The sequence below is a fragment of the Amborella trichopoda genome, chromosome 1 (genome assembly GCF_054954075.1).
Source record: "Amborella trichopoda isolate Santa Cruz 75 chromosome 1, AtrichopodaSantaCruz75HAP2 v2.0, whole genome shotgun sequence".
Classification (NCBI taxonomy): domain Eukaryota; kingdom Viridiplantae; phylum Streptophyta; class Magnoliopsida; order Amborellales; family Amborellaceae; genus Amborella; species Amborella trichopoda.
This window is the reverse complement of record NC_142336.1, coordinates 49,274,459-49,294,855: the sequence shown is the minus strand read 5'-3', so window position 1 is coordinate 49,294,855 and position 20,397 is coordinate 49,274,459. Positions and strand designations below refer to the sequence as shown.

The 20,397-nt window shown below is 34.7% G+C and overlaps 1 protein-coding gene and 1 long non-coding RNA gene across 11 annotated transcripts; both read left to right on the top strand.

Moving 5' to 3' along the window:
• The first annotated feature begins 727 nt into the window (after positions 1–727).
• Positions 728–9,345, top strand: NADK3 (NAD(H) kinase 3). Of its 10 annotated transcripts, XR_016058121.1 has the most exons (8): positions 912–1,000; positions 3,517–3,641; positions 4,233–4,287; positions 4,384–4,478; positions 4,665–4,745; positions 6,024–6,169; positions 7,863–8,014; positions 8,829–9,345. XR_016058121.1 is itself a non-coding variant. In XM_020672135.2 (7 exons), exons 2-7 carry the CDS (start codon positions 3,627–3,629, stop codon positions 9,190–9,192), a joined length of 762 nt encoding a protein of 253 aa, XP_020527794.1. In that variant the 5' UTR covers positions 830–1,000; positions 3,517–3,626; the 3' UTR covers positions 9,193–9,345. The 10 variants fall into 10 exon arrangements, 6 of the variants coding, with proteins under 6 accessions (XP_011626329.1, XP_020527791.1, XP_020527794.1 ...); XR_016058117.1 differs by having other exon boundaries at positions 793–1,000; positions 4,233–4,478; XM_020672135.2 differs by lacking the exon at positions 6,024–6,169 and having other exon boundaries at positions 830–1,000.
• A 3,346-nt stretch (positions 9,346–12,691) lies between these two features.
• On the top strand, positions 12,692–13,447 carry LOC148783898 (uncharacterized). Its single transcript, XR_016058103.1, has 2 exons — positions 12,692–12,916; positions 13,090–13,447. It is a non-coding gene; the product is annotated as an uncharacterized LOC148783898 (long non-coding RNA).
• The last annotated feature ends 6,950 nt before the right edge of the window (positions 13,448–20,397 follow it).

Sequence of the window (20,397 nt, the reverse complement as noted above, 5' to 3'; positions counted from 1 at the left end):
TTATCTTTGTCATCTATTTAAATAGCATTAATGTAAATGGTAGTTGCATATGTTTTATATGTGGTTGACACCACATATAAGGGTTTTGCGGTCGCAAAATACTCCATCTTCTAGGCGAAATTTCTCCTTAAATTAAGGAAATGTATAGCTAACAGCCGCACCCCCTTATACCAAATGTCCATCTTTAATATGAATTTAAAAAAAAAGGAAAAAGTTGTTTTTACCAAAAGCCAAGATAAACAACATAAAAGATGTCAAAAAGATTGTTGTTTTTAAATTAATATTGAGTCATTCTTTTGAGATTAATGGTCAATTGGGACTTAGGATTATTAACCAAATCCTAGAGATGATACTCTGTCTCTCTCTCTCGGCTGCATTTTTTTTTTGGTTACTTCAAATGTGAATCCTATAATCAACAATTAATGCTGTTTTATGTTTTGGGATTGTACACTATAAAACTATTTATCATTAAGAGATCATAATTACTCTTAAGGACATAAGTACTTTTAATCATTAATGTCAAATTAAATGATTTAAGATATGCGATGAAGTTCAAGAAATTCTTTGAACTTTGTGTGCAGTGAATGAGACCCTTACAACCATTTGTTTCAAAATCTAGCGAGTAAGATTGGTTGTGTCAAGAAAGCCACAAAAAGGTATAGGAAAATATGTTGTACACGTTGCGTGTCAAATATGTAGTGCACCCGAAGCTCTCACCGTATGCCTTGGCAAACAGACGGTGACGATGATAAAAATTCGTAGCAGACAATCTGGGGAGAGAGAAACCCAAGCGAGGGAAGAGACGAGTGCAGAGAGAATGAAGCTGCTCGAAGGCTATAGAGAGAGAGAGGGGGAGGGAGAAGGTGGTTCGTGAGGAGAGAGAGAGAGAGAGAGCGGGGGGGGGGGGGGGGAGGGGGGGGGAGGAGAAGGAGAGTACATGTCAATACGCCGAGTTCTACTGCTGATTAAGCCTTTCACTCGACCAAATCATCCTCACCAGGTACTTGCTATTAGAACTTTTTAACATTCTCTATCATCATTTGACCAATAAACCCACATCATTTTCCTCTTTAATCTTTCCTGTCAATCTCCCATGTTAATTCAGAAAGTCTCTGTAACAAGGTTATTTATCTGGTTATAGTTAGTTTGAAAGCCCATGCTTCTGTATTTGTTTTTCTGTGATCAAATCAAGCTGTTTCTTTTTTCTCTCAATCAGATTGTGGGAAACATTTGTTGGCATTATCTTATTAGGATTCCTTAGGGAGAGGGAAAGAATATGACTGGAAGTATGTGTGCAGTAGTTTAGTGTAAGGGTTTTATAATGTTGTTGCCATAAACTATAATTTTTTTGCTGGAGTTCTGAGAATGACTGTAATTGTAGTGAGTCATCTCATTTTATTAAGGAAAAAGTTTATATAAGGTTGCAACCTTAAAATGATGAATTACAGATGCACCTCAAAAATCTATTAGAAATGTTGTTTTAATGTTAAAACCCCTCTAATTTGATCATCTCGACATCGAGATGTATGAATATGAAAGAAAAAGTTTTTGAGTCCCTGAAAAAGTACATCTTGCAACACATTATCTAGACCGTCCATTTTCAAGATTTTCATGTGCATATAGATCTACTTGATTTTAACCATTTTTTAGTTTAAAATTTCTAACTAGATATGAAAATAGATTTTAAGAAAATCTTAAGATTTTTTTTACCACAAAATTACATGTTTGATAAAATTTGGAGGTGCAACTTAATTGGATTGTTTAAGGTTGCAACCTTATAGAAACCACACCCTTTTATTAAATGGGTCCCCATAAGCTGCTAAGAATTTGATGGGTTAAAGAAAAGTTGACATCTTTTTGTCTTTGGCTGCCTCATTTTTACTGATGGGTGTGATAATACAGAGTATGATGCTTGATATCTTTAGAATGGAGTAGAATAGTAGAATTTTTAAGAATTGTGATGTATATCATTGCATAAAGCGTCTGGAAGCTAGGTTTTCAAACATCGTCGCATTTTTTACTGCTTGAAGCATAGAAATTTTGAGAATTTGAAATTTGGGAGTAGATTGAAATTTTAGGATAGGGTTTTAATTGAATGGCCATTTAGGGAGAGAATTTCCAGAGAGTGGAGGGCTTTCCTGTCCAATTAGATTCTTTATTGTGCTAGAAATTTTACTTATTTTTATATTTTTTGCAAAGTGGTAAGCCAAGGAAATGAAAGGAGACCTCAAGGAATCAACTATTATATCCTGAGACAATAGTGTAAGGAGCATGTTTATGTTAGATGAGAACATACAAGAGCTTATGAGGCACATCAGCTGTTACTTACCAAAAAAATGAAACAATAAAAAATAATAAAGAAAAAAAAATACAATATGTCACACTCTTTCTTTTTTTAATGATAAAAGTGCATAGAACTCATGAATGAGAAGGGTTCAAAGGAAGGAACTTTTCAGTGATGCTGTCAATGACAATATTCTAAAATCGAGATCATCATCTTTTTTTCCTTTTTTTGATACTTGAGCAGTAATGACCGTTGTAGTTCCATTTTTTCTTTGATAGTGTGGTCATGTTTAGCTGGAAGAGATGGTATGCTACCTCCTTTTAGATTTGCATGTCTTAGTGGAGGAAATGGGCAAATGTCCCGGGTCATTTATAGGTTATCTTGGTTTCCAAGGATCATGGACAGCATCGAATCTGATGTGGTGGATCACAAGAGAGTTATGCTCTTATAGTGGACCTGCTTCAGACTTCAGAGTTAGTGATTCCAATGACCACGAAGGCCTTAAAATGTATAGTGATTGTCCATCAGGTTTATAAGTTGCTGTTTTATCATGTAATTGATGACATGATCTGTTTTCCTTCTCCTTTTTTCAAATTGCCAAAATAAAGGCGATGATGGGACTTCTGAGTTCCACTTTGGTTGCTCCACTAATCTAAAGAAGATCCCTTGAAGGCTTGGCTTGAGCTGAATTTATGTCTGACATTAATGTGCCTAGCAATGAAAACAGTGTACGTTCGGTTAAGAAATATGGGTGGAACTAGGATAGGCATTGGGTTATGGGATTATAGGCCTCAGTTTTCTGCTACTTTGGGGTTGTCTCTTGCAACTTTTGAAACCTTATATCAATTATTATCCATCGAAAGTAAACCTCAGTATTGCCGATTTCAAAATTCATTAGAGATTGAAGCAAATGAAGCAATGAGATGCTTCATTGACCCTTGGGATTCATTTCAGACGGGCAGGAGTTTAAGCTTTTATACATGGATTAGAAATTATGTGAATGCCTTCTTGAAATCGATACTTACTGATGGCTATTAAAATGATGAATTAATAGTATTGCGAAGCAGGATTCTAATTTTGTTAAAGATTAGGCTTAGTTGCTGTCAGATTCCATATTTAGTGTAAACTGTCTCCATAGGGAAGATGATTCGGTATATTTAGCGAATTGGTAGTATTAGGAATTGGCTTCCTCTCTGGGTTACTATTTATATTGTACTTCTTCTTAATGACAGAATCCTTATCAAAATGTAGAAAATGGTGGGAATGTCGCCATGTCAAGCTGGAAATCTTACAGAAACAAAGATGGTTCAATGAGATAACAAACTCTTCACAGAAGCACGAAATGGCTGAACATAGAGTACCAACTTCTCACTTTCGTCCACCATTTTCATGTCTTGTTTTACATGTTCTTTTTCTAGTACACCAAAATTTGTCTTCACACTACCCAGGCCTTGGGCAAGAATGCCTTTATGCTACACTGTTGTTATTTGTTACGTCCCTCATTAACTAAACTTTATACATATACTGAGCTCTTAATCATTGCTTGGAAATCATAGTTTATTATAAGCAATTAGGTGGGCTAACTTTGATTTCAAAGACAGGTTTCATATTAAACAATTCTTACACATAGTACAACATTTTTTAACATTGCGTAGCCATTGTTTAGCTATTGTTAGGGCCTATTGTTGTTATGTTGGGGAACTGTTTATTTCTTAAGAACGGTTTTCGTCTTAGTCAATTATTCACCAAAAGGTTTCCTCTTAATCTCGAGTGTTTGAAGCTGTTTGAGAGTATTAGTTTCCATGAGTCATAATGGGCCTCCTGGATGAACTTCCTCATAAATTACGGTACCTGGTTTAAATGTCTTATTTGTAAGGCATTACCACAACGGGATTGTGCTCAAACATGCTAACTTTATAACTGACATTGTTTCATGGTGGTTTTGCAGTTCTTAGGTAACTGGGATGATAGGTGTAGAGTTCACAAAGACACGATAAACCTTTGTAAGGATGTTTTGCAACGGCGATCATTGAAATGGGAATCTATCATGCGTAATAAGCTATGCCAGCCAATCTGTAATTTTGATTTGGTGATTACAGTTGGTGGAGATGGAACTCTTTTGCAAGCTAGTCATTTTATGGACGACAAAATTCCAGTAATGGGAGTTAACTCTGATCCTACTCAAGACATTGAGGTCATTTTCTTGGCGGCTATTGTCTCCACTTTTAATTTTTAAATTTTACTGTCTATTTTTTCTTGGTTCAATTTGTTGAAAATGCATGATCATCAACTTATACATATATTTGACGTGCTGAAGTGGTCTAATAGAAAACCTTATTGAAGATTCCATTATGTTGAATGTTTTCACTTCTTTATGTAGGTGGAGGAAAAGATTGGTGAGTTTGATGCTACAAGAAGCACGGGTTATTTATGTGCTGCAACAGGAAGAAATTTTGAGCAAGTATGTTTGGATCTTACCTTAAAACCTAACATTACTGATTACTTTTATGGCTAGAAGTTGTGAAGTTTGGTTATTAGCAGGCTTGACTTACTGAGCCATAGATTAAATGGCTCGCTTGGCATGGTTCTATTTGCTTTGAGTGTTTGTTTGTATTGCAATTTCCTTTAAATTCTTTTAAAGATTGATTGATCATGCTCTACTGTCATTCTTACTTAGTCAAGTGTGCTTTGGCTTCTTGGTTTAACCATCTCATAGGCAGGCTTCCATTTTTCCTTCCCTATAAAATTTGAAAATAATAGTATTCATTTACAAGATGCAAGGCACGCTTGCTTCCAAGTCCTATCGCTAGCGGTAGAAGCTAGTTGCCAGAAATTTTAAAAGTTATTGAATATTCACATATGCTATATTTAATGATTGATTTGCAATATATTATCATTCAGAACTGATAGTGATATTAGCAATAGAAAGAAAATGGATTTACTAAAAATGCATATCTGATCCTGCCTGTGACAATGTTGTCCTCAACATTTCAAGCTCCGTTCGATAAACATTGATTTTACAGCTACAGTTCATGAAAACCATAATTTCATTAAAACCCTCAGCTATACTTTGTAAAGTTTGTAACAACTGAAAATTGGTCCGCAATTAGTGAGGAAAGGGGGCCAGGTTCTCGTTGTTTTATTTTAGGGTGACTATTTTCCTTATCAACCCTTACACTTTTAACATAAACAGACAAGATTTATCCAACAATGCTTTTCTGTGTTTCTTGGGATCCAGAAATGTTGGCTTTGGCCAAAGACCAGAAGGAAACCCCATACAATCAAGAGGTTTGTTTCACTATGTACTGCTAGCAGATGCCTAGAGTTCTCTTTATTTTTCCCACCTCAGATCCTAATTTACTTGTTTGATGAAAGTCCTTTGACTCAACATGTAATGGTTCAAATCAAAAATAAAAGAAAGGGACCACCCATGTGGGGGTCTGTGATAGGGTCCCAGTGGAGCTTTCTTTTATTTTTATTATTTTTTATTATTTCCCGTAGCTGGGGGCAGTTAAAAACCCCAGAACATTTTCAATTTCAATACTGTGAGTTCTTTTCGTGGAGCCTAATCTGCTTCCCACGCGCTCCCACTTTTGTGATCATTGATCTGCATCTGTTTATGTTGGCTACTTCTATAGGACAGTAATTTGAAAAAGTTGTAATACTTTTTAGATGAATTCTATGCTAGTTTAAGTACGTTATTGGATTTTCTTTTTCTTAGTTTATTTTTTTCCGACAGGGGCCACGCGTACGCGTTCCCCCACTGCCACAACTTACGACATCCACTATCCCACATGGGCAGTTGATTGAGACTCTTCTCCCATGTGCAATGGAGTCAGTTGCCTTAGCTCATGGCCCTTCTTGATCTTGGAAATACCCTTTCAGGTGAGCACCATGGTTAGGAACTCATAAAATGGAGTGCTCCTAGTGAAGGGATGATTCGAAGTGATCAAGGACATGTCCAGAGTGGTTCCCTAAGAAAAGGAAAATGAGAACAGTAATAACATTTTAAAATTTTTCATTTTTTGAAAAATATTTGTTATCATTTCTTTTATTGTTTCTCTAACGTTTATCGTCTGTGCTCTGCTATAAAAACCTTTTTTTTATTTTTTGGATTTTTCCATGAGGAATAAAAATACTATACAAACTTTAAGCAAATATTTAAGCTACTATTTGGAGTGTGTGCGTGCGCACTAGTCATGTGTGTATGCATGCATGCGTGTGTATGCACATGTGTGTGTAATTCTTATTGTTTTGATTTTTATTTTTGGTTTATCAGCTTGCATCCTAGGTTCTCGTCACCCGCTTTACCTCAGGATTGAGTCTTAACCACAACTGCTTATGCCTGACAAGGCCTGCAAAACATTGAATGCATATTTACTATAAAAAATGTGAAAAGAGGAAAGGGCTGCATTTAGGTGCCTTGTATGTTAAATATTAATCAGAGTCCAAGACCTTCAACTTTCTAGCGTGCTTTCATTTATCTTACATGACCTGCCTTTCTGTTCCCACATTTCTCAAAAGAAGCACCTGGAAATTGGTGATTCTTCTGCTGACAGGGAAATTGAATGACCATGTCATGCTTTGAAATTAGTTGTTGGGCTTGCTATAATTTGTTGGGACTGCGCAATTTCACTTTGAGTTTGGCTTTCTATGGTTTGTGGGGAATGTACGGTTTCACTCTCATTTACTCCATTGAGTTGAAATATCAATTTTTTTTTTACAAAAAAACGAAATTACCGCATGACTTCATGTCATTTAGTGATGATTCTTTAAAATCCTGTCATTTAAACAGTAAGCTCATTACGAAATGCTATTGGCAACATACAAAAAGTGCCACTTGTAAAGTTCAAAAAAAAAAAAAAAAAAAAAGCAGAGGGACAAAAGGAAATTATTTCTGGTAAAATTTGCTGAATATCCTTTTTTATTGTTATAATCTGTAAAATATCTGGTTAACCTGAAGCTAGGGGTTGAGTGGCAGTTTGGGCATGTGAAGAGCTTGCATGGTACCATTGGTGGTGATGGTAGCAAATTGGTTACCTATTGGTAAAACCTCCTTTGGAGAGATTTTTGCATCTTTTCAATATGCATCTCAATGTTAGGCTTCTGCAATAGTGTGGGTAGAGGTTGGTTTGGGAACTCGCTGTTACAGTGCCTGTTACCGATGATATCCTTAAGGTTTGATCAAGTTGTGGGTTTCTATTGAGGGGGTCTATTCTTCCGAGTGTACATGTAATTATCCTTCAATTTGATGTGCTTTGTTCTTTTTGCATGAACACTTAGTGGGTGGTCCAAGGGTCAATATCCTTTGCCTTTTATTGTTTATGATCCCACTGCTCACTCAGGGTTTTCAACCCATTGGTGAATAGGTTTCCAGCCTTAGTGTTTATGGTTATGCTACATATGTGGGATCATTTCATAGTAAAAGAAAAATAAACGAAATTGAACATCTTTCTAATTAATTTGAGTTTTTGATCTGTGACCTACTTCCCACCTCCAGCTGTTAGGAAGGGACTAGCAAGAAGAACAAAACAAAGAATTTTATGTTTTTAACATGTGTGACTCCTCATGTTTACAGGTCCTTGATGAAGTCCTTGAAGGGAACAAAACACCTTCAGAACTGACTAGAATTTTGATACGTGTCAATGATCTTCCATTGTCTACATATCCTCTCAACGATGTTCTAATTGCTCACCCCTGTCCAGCAGCAGTGTCAAGCTTCTCATTTCAGTAAGTTTTTCGTTCTTCTATTTAGGCAATTGTTCTTCTCCCTACTTTTCCCTTTGTTTTTAAGTTTGAAAAATTAGATTTTTGTACATACTCATAAGACCTTAAGACCCATGGTGGATTAAGTAGAACTTGAGATTTGAATTGTTCACCAACCATAAAGATGGTAGGCTGAAACTGCCAAACCCAAAAGGAACATTGATATTAATGAAGTGTTTTGCCTATTGGCTAGGTGTTTAGGGCATAAAGGTAGAAATGAAGTGCATATTCACAAGAATCACCAAGTTTATGAAAAAAATAATGAGATATCCTGTGTCACATACTAGTCGATATAAAATCACACACTCTTTAAAACAATAGAGACTGCTGAAATCTCAGAGAAATTGCAACTCTTATATGTTCATTTTCTTACATTATCATTCAGCTGTAGTAGATGTTTTTAGCATCTCACAAAGTCTTTTGATGAGGTTTTTAATGGAGTTTTTGCTTCTCTTCTATTCTTCTAATTAAAGTTATACAACTCCCAAAACTTCTAATCAACTCTGCCTTGGCCGGCCCTCTACCGCTCATGCCAGTCCCAAGCCCGGGTAGGGTAAAGGATGAGGGTTGTGTTTGGTAGGTAGCCAGTGTAAAACTTTGCCAAAATTTTGGCGGAATAGGAATCGTGACAACAAATAGATGCGATAAGGCTCTGATGATGATGATGATGAATTGCTGAAAAATTATGTGACGATGCAAGTAGAGTGGCAAAAGCTGAAGATTAGTTTCTGGCGTTTTCTGGACATTTTTAAAAAGTAAAATTTCTGTATATATGCAGGTTGAAGAAAGATCTTGAAAACTCATCTGCTTTAGTACACTGTCGATCTAGCGGTCTTAGGATTTGCACTGCCGCTGGATCAACAGCTGCGATGCTCTCAGCTGGAGGATACCCAATGCCAATATTATCTAGAGATCTTCATTATATGGTGAGAGAACCCATTCATCCGGGTATGTTCTCCCACTTGATGCATGGGTCAATTTCACCCGATCAATCCATACACATTGTATGGAAATCTGTAGAAGGAATGATATATATTGATGGCTGTCATGTCTTCCATCCTATCCAATATGGAAGCAATGTCGAGATATCAGCCAAGGCCCCAGTTTTGAAAGTTTTCTTGCCTTCTCACTTGGTCTCCTAGGGTTTTTGTTATCGCTTTTCTGTTTTTGCTTGTTAAGTGGTCTAAATTGATGCTATGCATCCTATGGTATGTGAAGTCTTTTCTTTTGTTGAAGTGCTTGTATATATTGATTTACTTATTATCTTCATTCATGTAGCATGCGGATTCTTTTCCTTCATGGCGTTTTGTTTTAGTTATCCCGGTCTTAAAAGGAACAAAAAGCTCTGGTGTATCAATGAAAACTTATCTACTACAGAATAGAAGTGTAGCAATTTTCTTAGGAATGTGTACTTTTTGAACTGATTGTTCTTTTAAAAAATTACTGGTGCCCGACACTAATGTCTTTGCTCTTTATTTCTATTTCAAAGGTAAGGGTGTGTGTGAATTCCACTTCAAACGATTGTCTGAGAGCTTTTTGGGAATTAATCCAATTCTACAAAGCCAAAATATTTCCTACCATATACTCCCTCCAGCAAAACGCGTGCTAAGATACATTTTAGATCTCAATTTTGGAGATGTAGTCTATACAGCCTATAGACGAATCTCAGTTAATAAATTCTAAAAGAGATTATGTACTAAAAATAATAATGATTCGATATTGAATAGAGGCTGTCCAATTTTTAAGGGTTAGATCTAAGTATCAAAAAATCAAAATTCAAAATTTCTTCTTTTGAAAATAATCAGCTAGTTGCTCTCATGTGGTTTTCAAATAATTTTTAAAAGAAACAAGAAAATGACAGAAACAATGGCCGGAAAAAGGGCAGCATTTAATATCGATCTTAAAGATATTTGGTTTTGATTCAAGAAAAAAAGATGTCAAGGCTCTTGTTAACCAATGTGTTGGGAATATTTAGGAGAAGTATGAATAAATTTGGTTAAAAAGTGAGAAATAGAAGATTTTTTATTTTGCGTTTAAAAATCCCTGAAATTTGAATCATGGAATTTTTTTTTTTTTTTTTTTGCTTTTTTCCAGCAAATTATCATGGGTTTTGTTAGAGGGCTCTAATACCAACATTTATCAAATTTTAGATGGTTTGGTTGATAAAGGAGAAAGAGATTACAACAACGTCAAATTAAGTTTTAGGGTTAAAAATGGTGAGATTTTTATTGTGAGAGTCAATGAAAAAACTCGTCCATATGCAAAATGAGGGGTTTGATCTGGATCATCAGACGAAATAAAAAAAGCAGAAAACTTTAAAATTTACCTTTTTGATATAAAAAAGGGTATCGGTCGATTTGCCTGAGCCTAGGCAAGAAGCAGCCCGATGTCCCACTAGACCCGAGTCGACTTCAGTACTTTTAAAACAGGAGATGGGACATAGCAAATCCCATTCTAGTAAAGTATACCACCAGACCTATTGCATATAAATCATAGTTATTAGGATTGGACTAGCCATTGAACTAGCGAGGGGTTGGTATGAACTCTGGTTCAACAACCTGTCAAACTGCTTGGATCAGATTAAAAGAAAAAGAAAAAAAAGTAAGAATAATAAATTAAAAATAAAAAATATACTAGAGAAAATTTCTCACCTTTGCTTAGTGGGTTTGAATTGGTCAAAATCGGATGGTTTGACTAGCCAAAACCTGTCAAACACTGATTTTGATAAATTTTCAATTAAATTAGTTGTTTGTGTTATACCGAACTAATATAGGTAATTTGAGACAACAGTAAAATCAACAAGAGTTTCAAGCCAAACACAAGTAATAATTTGGAGAAACTTAACGTTTCCTCCTCCCCCAAGCTAGGATTCCAAAGACCTAAGCTTTTCTTCTCTTTCAATTCTAAAAATTACGTGGAATGGCATCGAGGTAGGGATGGTAACGGGTGGGTACAGGTCTTTGTTGGACCAGGACCCTAACCCGAATAGTATTCAGGTCCAAAATTTGGACCCATACCCGGACCCATCGGGTTCTGGGTTTGGTCGGATCCATTGCCACCCTATGACTATGAGCTTACTATTATTATTTTTGCCTTTTTTTTTACCATCATATACCTTATGACTATGAGCTTCGTTTTTTCCGGCAATAATCTTGTAAATGTTGCCAATATTGTGATAATATGAACGCCTAGCGTGTGCCTAAAGACACATGATTGTCATCATATAACTTATGACTACGGTTACAGGTTAGGTCCGGCTGGACCCAGACCTAAACTTGAATAGCATTGGGGTCCAAATTTGGACCCATACCAGGAACCGAGGTCGGGTATACCTATCTGGTCCTGGGTCTAGTCAGGTCCATTGCCACCCCTGCCTCGAGAACTCCCGCGCGCCTCTTAAATAGTCTATATTGATATTCAAATGAGATTAATTGTCCCTACAAACAATAATAATTTGACCTTGTGTCCTTACTTAAACACAAAAATTTGTCACTACAATTTATGATAAAAATAAATATTACAATTTTATGATAAAAATAAATACTATGTAAACACTCTAAGTACTTTTCTAAACACTTAAAAATTCTAAAACTATATTAAAAAAAAACTATAATTCATAAGAAAACCAAAAGATCTAAAAATAAAAGCCTAAAATTAAAATTAAAACATACATACTTTTAAAATTAAATAAAAGTAAAAAATAAGAAATTTTTTGTCATGTGTCAATCCTCTTTGATTGGAGAAAACTTCTCATTGAATTTTGAGGTGTACGGAAATGAATTCAACATCAAAACCAGACTCTTATTTGTTGGCCAAAGTATTATTCGTGGTAAGAAGAAATCTCCAAGAAATACGTATAAAAAGGAATGAATACAAACATCAAATTCAGTTTATCCCTTAACTCCTAATATTGGATACTTCAAAGTACAATATTTGGCATGTAAAGGCTTTCTCAATATCTATTCATTAATCTCTTAAACAACATAATTCGTGATTTATGAATCGACCATGCTTCTAGAAGGCTATTGTGATTCTAATGTTCTAAATCTCTTGAATGCTTCGCCCTTTCAATATACTTGAGATCTTCAAGGTTTATGATTGTGATAAGTCTACCTTATCTATGTATTCTTCTCGAGTAAGGTCCTTTTTTGAAACATTTTCATCTTCACGTTTATCCTTATCATAGATCAGATTTCTTAAGAGATCTTGTTGTTCATTTGAGCATGTATCGAGGAATGGTGGTAAATCTAATCTACAACCTATTGATTTTGGATATAACCTGCATCAAAATCAAGAATATCAATGTTGACAGTTATACAAACCAAATATTTAGTTTCCTATCTTGTATATACTATTATAGAAATCAGATATTTAGTTTCTTATCTTGTATATTATAATATATTACAACATATTAAGTTGCTTATTTTGTGGGATTATTATTGTAGTGAGGTTTGTTTCTTAAAAGACAATTATAACTCTATAAATCTCTGGTAAATTAGAGTAATTCTTTATGAATGAGATACTGATTTGCTCTATGTGGACATAGGCACAATTGCCGAACCACGTATCTTATTTGTTGATCTTTTTCTCTCTCTCATGCGTCAATGTTTCTCTTGTTGTAAATTCTACATGGTATCGGAGCAGGCTCATTTATCACAAACGACCCGAAGCTGGCCGATGATTGTGGGTTCCAATTTGGTTTGTTCTTTCATTACATATTCCTCCGTGTGGTAAGGTCCTTGTCGCTTGCTACTTCTCAAGATTCACAGATCGGTGATTGGAGTAGTACAGTTGTCCTTGCACGAGATTTTCTAAACGAGGCACAGCCTTTCATTGAGAACGGGGTGCATCATCGGAATCTAATAGGTGGTATTTACATGTCGATCTCTCTCTCTCTACAATTCCCTGTTTGTGGCCATTATTATATGGGTTTGAGATGCAAAGTTCTTTTTTTTTTTTTTTTTTTTTTTTTTTTTTAAGCTTTTGGTTTGCAAACGGTGGGATGCAAACTTCCTTTTAAGCTTTTGCTTTGCATACAGGTCAATGCAAGGGTTTGCAAATCGATTTTCTAATGAATGTGGCAGAGTGGGTGGCGTTTTGAGAATTTTAACCTTAGAGTGGTTATTGGTCCAATACTTACAAGATTTGATTTTTGAAGGAAAGGACATTGTTATTGTGATTGTGAGTATTCAAATGGCTGACAGTTGTATGCACATCAGTGATTTCTAGAGAGAGAAATAACAATTCTCATTGACGTCTTCGGTTATTTCCGATTGTGGTGCTATCTACTCTTTAATTACTATCTACTCCTCAAGTCAGTTTTGTTTTTTGTGTATTCATAAAAGAATTGTAACATGAAACTTACTATTGTTTTTTTTAATGGACTTTTAGTCGAAAGTTGTTTTTCATTATCTACTTGGAAAATCAAAATTTCGACACATAACTAGAAAGAAAATCATGAATCTCGATTTCCCTGAAGAAAGTGTTGATAAATCTTCTTTGGTTGTTAATAATGAGAAATATGAAACGAAAGGCCTCAAAATAATGGTGGAGGTAGATGCTCTAACAATTATTGCGATGGTGAAAATTGTTGTAATAATAGAGGGTGTTCTAGATGTGATCACTGGAACAATATATGATGTGTGAAGGATGTGTTAAGTACTATACCCACACTTAAGGCTCATTAATAACAGAACAGTCGACAGATCGTCCGCTCAGACCACGGCCACTCAAATCAATCACTGCAATTGTGATCATTATCAACAACTAAGTAACAATAGTGATCCTTCTTCTTTATCCTTGGATACAGATAACCCTTATATGACAGGTAACTTACAATATCTATCAAACCTAAATAATAATACAAATATGAACCGTGTGTCTATGGTTAATGGTTCTTTGATTCCTGTCATGGTGTTGGTAAAATCAATTTTTTCTTCAAATCTCATAATTCTGAAGTTCTGTTTATGCCATCATTTTCATCTAACTTGATGTCGGTTAGTAGAATTACTCAAAGCATGAATTGCAATGTTATTTTTTTTCCAAACTCTGTAACTTTCTAAGACCGGACCACGGGGAGGAAAATTGGTGAAGAAAAATTGTGCCATAGGCTATATTTATTGAATCACGAGAATATGGATTTGGTTGTCAATCAAGGTAATTTCGATATTAATAAACTGTGACATTGGATATTTGGACACCCTTCAGATAAAGTTTTGAAATTTTTATTGCCATCTCTATCTTTAAACTGGCATTCTTGTGAAATATGCAAGTTCTCAAAACAAACAAGACTTTCTTTTCAGTCTTCTATGCATATTTCAAAGGACCCATTTTATTTGAAGCATACTAATGTGTAGGGAACTGCCCCAATTGATTCTTATGATAGCTTTAAATATTTTGTTGCTTTGATAATTAGTCTCGTGCCACTTGGGTATATTTATTGAAATAAAAAACATAAGTTTTCCATATGTTCAAAGAATTTTCCAACTGATTTCCACTCAATCTAATGTGGCAATATTAGAATTCCGCGTACTGATAATGGCACATAGTATATGAATAAAGTTTTTTCTAAGCATTTATTGAATATTGGTATAATATACAAAACATCATGTGTAGGAACACCTCAGTATAATGAAATTGCTAAAAGGAAAAATAAACATACAAGATCTTTGTTGTTTCAGATGCATGTTCCAAAAAATTATTGGTCTGAAGCTGTTTTAATTGTTTGCTATCTGATTAACAGACTTTCAAATAAAATTTGTAAGGATAAATCTCCCCTTGAAATTTTGAAAAATAAAAAGATTGATTTATCCCATTTGCGAGTATTTGGATGCATGTCTTATGTTCATGTGGCTGGGCACAACTGAGATAAACTTGATAAATGTTCTAGTAGATTTATCTTTTTTGGATACTCCTCTACTCAAAAGGGATACAAATGTTATGATCCCATTACCAAAAAAATGCATATTTCTAGATATGTTCAATTTCTTGAAACATAATCCTATTTCCATGACACATTGGATGGTGGTTTGGAAAATAGGATTCAGGGGGAGTGTTCAAGAAGTTGTTTGCCCTTGCCTAATATTAGTATGAGTGATATGTCCAACACACCGGGAACAAGTCATAATGATCAAGCGGAAACTGAAGATACCTCTGAAACTCACCAAACTACTTTAAAAGAAGAAGACTCCGCCTTGGCCGTGGCCCCTCCTGATTCCCATTGTGCAAGTCTTCTTGTATCTCTCAACCTTCTTTTAAATTTCAAGATTTTTATACTTACTATGCATTTTCTTATCTTGTTCAAAATCATATTATTATGAAAATACCACTCATGGTTATTTTACTTTTTTTAGTTCTATTTCTAATAAGACTGAACCATCCAGTTTTCAAAATGCTATTTCTCAACCTAGGTGGAGGACGGCCATGAAAGATGAACTTTAAGTACTTGACAAGAACCATACTTGAGAAATTGTCAAGCTACGTAAAGGGAAGAAAACAATTGGATGTAGATAGGTTATAAAATCAAATATAATAGTGATGGGTCTGTTGAGAGACATAAGGTCAGGTTGGTGGCCAAATGATTTACCCAAACTTATAACGTCGACTATAAAGAGACTTTTGCACTAGCTGCCAAGATGAATATTGTTCGTGTTTTTTTGCCGGTGGTCTCTACATCAGATGGATGCTAAAAATACCTTTTTACATGGTGACATTGAAGAAGAAATCTATATGAGTCTCCTCTAGGCTATTCTAAAGCAAAGAAGAAATCTTGTATGCAAATTAAATAAGACTTTGTATGAACTTAAACAATCACCTCATACATGGTATGCCAAACTCAGCACATCTTTGATGAGTGTTGGGTTCCTTAGAAGCTCAATTGATAATTCGATGTTCACAAAAAGGGGAACTTCAAGTACAACTATTGTACTCATTTATATTGACGACATTATCATTACAGGTAATGATAAAGAAAACATCATGAAACTTAAAAATTATCTTCACAAGAAATGTGACACCAAGATCTTGGTCAACTAAAGTATTTTCTCAGTATTGAAGTAGCACATTCAAAAAAGGGTTTCTTCATTGTTTAAAGAAAATATATATTAGATCTATTGAAAGAAACTGGGAAACTGGGAGTCAAACATGTTGACACTCCTGTTGATATTAATTGCAAACTTAATTCAACAAATGAAAAACGTCTTGAAGATGTGGGCCAATTTTAGAGATTTATGGGAAGATTGATTTAGTTGACTGTGACACGACCATATATAATATATACAGTTAGTCTTGTGAGCCAATTTATAGGTGCTTCTAGATCATGTCATATGGAGGCAGACGAGAGGATTCTCAGACATCTTAAGTCCTCACCTAGCAGAGGTGTTTGGTTGAAACTGAATGGTCACACTAATATTATTGGTTATTCTGATACTGATTGGGCAGGTAGTCCAATTGACAGGAGGTCCACTATCGGCTATTGTACATTGATCAGAGGAAACTTAGTTACTTGAAAAGCAAGAAACAAAATGTAGTTGCTCGATCTAACGCAGAGGCCGAGACCAACTTGCAGACATGTTTACCAAAGCTATTGCAAAGATAAAGTTCGATTAGATATTGTCCAAGTTGGGCTTTATTGATATCTAGACACCAACTTGAGGGGGAGTGTTGAGAGTTATAGAAACCAGATATTTAATTTCCTATCTTATATATTGCAAGATATTAAGTTCTTATATTGAGTTTCATATTTTGTGGGATTACTATTGTAGTGAGGTTTGTTTCTTAAAAGCACTGTTTAAAAAAACGTCGAGTCGAACCGGACTCGCCCGGTTCGACTAGGGAATCGCCATGGACGGATTAAATCGGCGAAAAAAACAGGAATCGTCCGGTTTTAGAGGGAACCGGACGATTCTAAACAGTGACTCGCCGATTCACTGTACGGAATCGGCGAGTCCGTACAGTGAATCGGCGAGTCCCGTACGAAACTTCTTTTTTTTATTTTATTTTAAATCCATGATAGATGTTTTTGTAATACTTGATCGATTTTTTTGTAATCCATGATCGAATTGTTTTTTGTTTTTTGTTGTAATCCATGATCGAATTTTTTGTTTTTTTTTGTTTTTTGAAACCCATGATAGAATTTTTTGTAATCCATGATCGAATTTTTTGTAATCCATGATCGAAATGTTTGTTTTTTTTCTTTGTAATCCATGATCGAATTTTTTGTTTTTTTTTTTTTTTTGTAACCCATGATAGAACTTTTTGTAATCCATGATCGAATGTTTTGTAATACATGATCGAAATGTTTGTTTTTTTTTTGTAATCCATGATCGAAATGTTTGGTTTTTTTTTTTGTAATCCATGATCGAATTTTTGTTTTTTGTTTTTTTTGTAACCCATGATAGAGTTTTTTGTAATCCATGATTGAATTTTTTGTAATCCATGATCGAATTGTTTTTTTCTTTTTATGTAATCCACGATTGAATTTTTTATTTTTTTTTGTTTGTTTTTTTTTGTAATCCATGATCGAATTTTATGTAATCCATGATCGAATTTTTTGTAATCCATGATTGAATTTTTTGAAAATTTGTGATTTTTTTTTTTTAATCCATGATTGAATTTGTTTTTGTAATCCATGATAGAATTTTTTGAATCTTTGTGAATTTTTTTTTTTAATCCATGATCGAATTTTTTTTTGTAATCCATGATAGAATTTTTTGAAAATTTGTGATTTTTTTTTTTTAATCTATGATCGATTTTTTTGAAAATTTGTTATTATTATTTTTTAATCCATATTATTCAAAGAGAAAATGAGAGAGATGATGATTCTGAGGCCACCCTATCCCAGCCATATTATTCACATATCGAGTCCCAACAGCAACAGTGCAGGTGAGCATGAAGGATGGACAATCTTCGGGGATTTTAGATTGGGAACACAACAAAACACTAACACTCAGGGATTTGGGAATAGTCAGACGCCTGCTAATATCAATGATTCGTTTTTAGATTGAATCAATGAATTGTTAAACAAATTCAATCAATGGCACCAACGTGACCAAGAGGAACAATAACATCGTCTATCATTTTATTTTTAGATCATATGTTACTAATTTTATGCTTTATTGTAGTCCATGTATGTTGATATACTTATTCCATGATAATTCTATATTTATCCTTTTGTGTGATGTAAATTAAATGCTGAATGGCGGTTCATGCAGGGAAAGAACATATCAATATTCACATATTCATTCAAAAACATGAAAATTCTTAATGGAGTACCCTCATTTCTTATTGAATTCTTAAAAAACAATATTTATAATGAATTTTAATAATTTTTTCGGATTTTTTTTAAGCTTTATTCTGACCGATTCACCCGATTCCCGATCCGGATCGCCGATTCGCCGATCCGGATCGGTTTTTTAGAAGCCCGATTCGGGTCACCGATCCGTTTTTTAAACCATTGCTTAAAAGACAATAATTGTAACTCTATAAATCTCTAATAAATCAGAGTAATCCCTTATGAATAAGATATTGGTTTACCCTCTGTGAACATAGGCATATATACAGAACTACGTATATTGCTTGTTAATCTTTTTCTCTCTCTCGCTCGTCAATGTTTCTCTTTTTGCAAATTCTAAAATCAACCTTCATGTTGAAAATCCTAGAGTGGTGCCTCCCACATCTAGGCGGAGTGTGATGGTAAAAATGATTGCATTTGATATCTTCTTAGGCCAAAAGATAATTGTCTTGCCCATAATAAACAATTGCAAATTGTTGTGTCAGCTATTGAACTTGCCTTTTAAAGTCATCAATTTCTTCGTCTCTGGAAGCACGACGTGTCTCTTAAAACCCTCTTCTACAGCACCTTCTCGCTGTCATAAGTTTGCTAAAATTAGTGTAGGAAAAATCGAATCGGAACAGTTAATTGAATATAGGGCCGGAAGTGGTTCAACTGGTCGAACCAAGAAACCGGCCTAACCGGGGGCAAGTCCCGGGCAATAAAAAAAAAGTTAGAAAAATAAAAAAATCTAATAAAATATAAAAATTAAACACATCCAAATAAAGTTGAAAATCAATGAAAAAATAGATTTTAAATAATCAATTTGTGCCAATGGTATTTTTTACATTTTAGTAAAAAGGTGGGAAAACATAAAAATGAGTATTAATAGCCAAAAAATTTCCAATCTTTTACAAAATAATGAAAAACATTAAAAAAATACATTACAAATAAAATCCCTTATTTTTGGAGATTTTATATAATTCATTTTGAATTTTTTTAAAATACCCGGCCGCTTCACCAAAACCGGCTGGAACTAGAACTGCCAATGGCCAGTTCCGATTAACTGGGAGGTTAGAATTCTAACCGCTTGATTTTCTCTTTAACTGTAAAATCTCAGGAAAAAATAATAAAAGCATCTGGTTGAACGTAACAACTCTAGACTCAAAACCCTAAAAAGCATTTTGAAAATTGTTGAGAAAAACCATGGATCCTTCACCCCACGTACACACATGAAGGGAAGGAATACACTATATAGTACTTCGACATCAAGAAACAAAAAAAAAAAAAAAATCTACGAGTAATCAATAGGCTATTGGGAAATTAAAGCTCTGATTTTCATTTTAAAAGGCAGCTTCATTCTCAATACTCTTGTAGTAAAACACTTTTAAGTATCGCAAACTGAAGGTAACAATGCTTTTCAGTAGATGATATTTTATAGAATGCTTGCACCTTGAAATAATAAATCTAAAAGAGCATGCAAAGAGACCATCCAACTTAACATTTAACGACTAGAAGTAATTCTTTAACAAAAAGCAACAAGTTTATCTGCTAAATCTTCTTATTACATTCCACATCTATATATGTCAAGAGGTTCTCCAATTGATTTAAATCTCTTACAACCTTAAAAGTACCCAAAGTTGGCTTCATAATCAGGGCTCACTTCCTTGCACTTTTGTTCGAACTGTATTGAGACAACACATCTTTTTAGACCACTTGTCATTCCCATTGATGATGTGTTCCATTTCCTTCACCATGTGTCTAAGTTTCCTGATCATCTTAGATTTTTTCGTACTTAATACAACATCGTTCAAAATGATGTTTGCAAAAGGCATTAACAGAGTAATCAAAGGACTACTTATTGTCGAACCCAAAACCTTCCCGACCCCTAGTCGCTAACCTAAGCCCTTCTCGACCCAAGCCAGGAAGGCCCAAGCCTTTCCCGGCCCTAACCTGGCAAGCCGGTCGGGCCTTGTTTAACCGGGCAGGCCTCGGCCCAAGCCAGGCCTGGTCTCGACTCAGGCAGTGGTTGTCCCCTGCTCAGGTCGTAGTTGCTCGGCTCTAGCCCAATACTTTT

Bases quoted from the DNA above. Each gene is read 5' to 3' on its own strand.
- NADK3 (XM_011628027.3), top strand. From the start codon at position 938: ATGTCAATACGCCGAGTTCTACTGCTGATTAAGCCTTTCACTCGACCA. The intron at 4,479-4,664 runs GTCATTTTCTTG...TTCTTTATGTAG, and splicing joins ATCCTACTCAAGACATTGAG to GTGGAGGAAAAGATTGGTGA. The intron at 4,746-7,862 runs GTATGTTTGGAT...TCATGTTTACAG, and splicing joins CAGGAAGAAATTTTGAGCAA to GTCCTTGATGAAGTCCTTGA.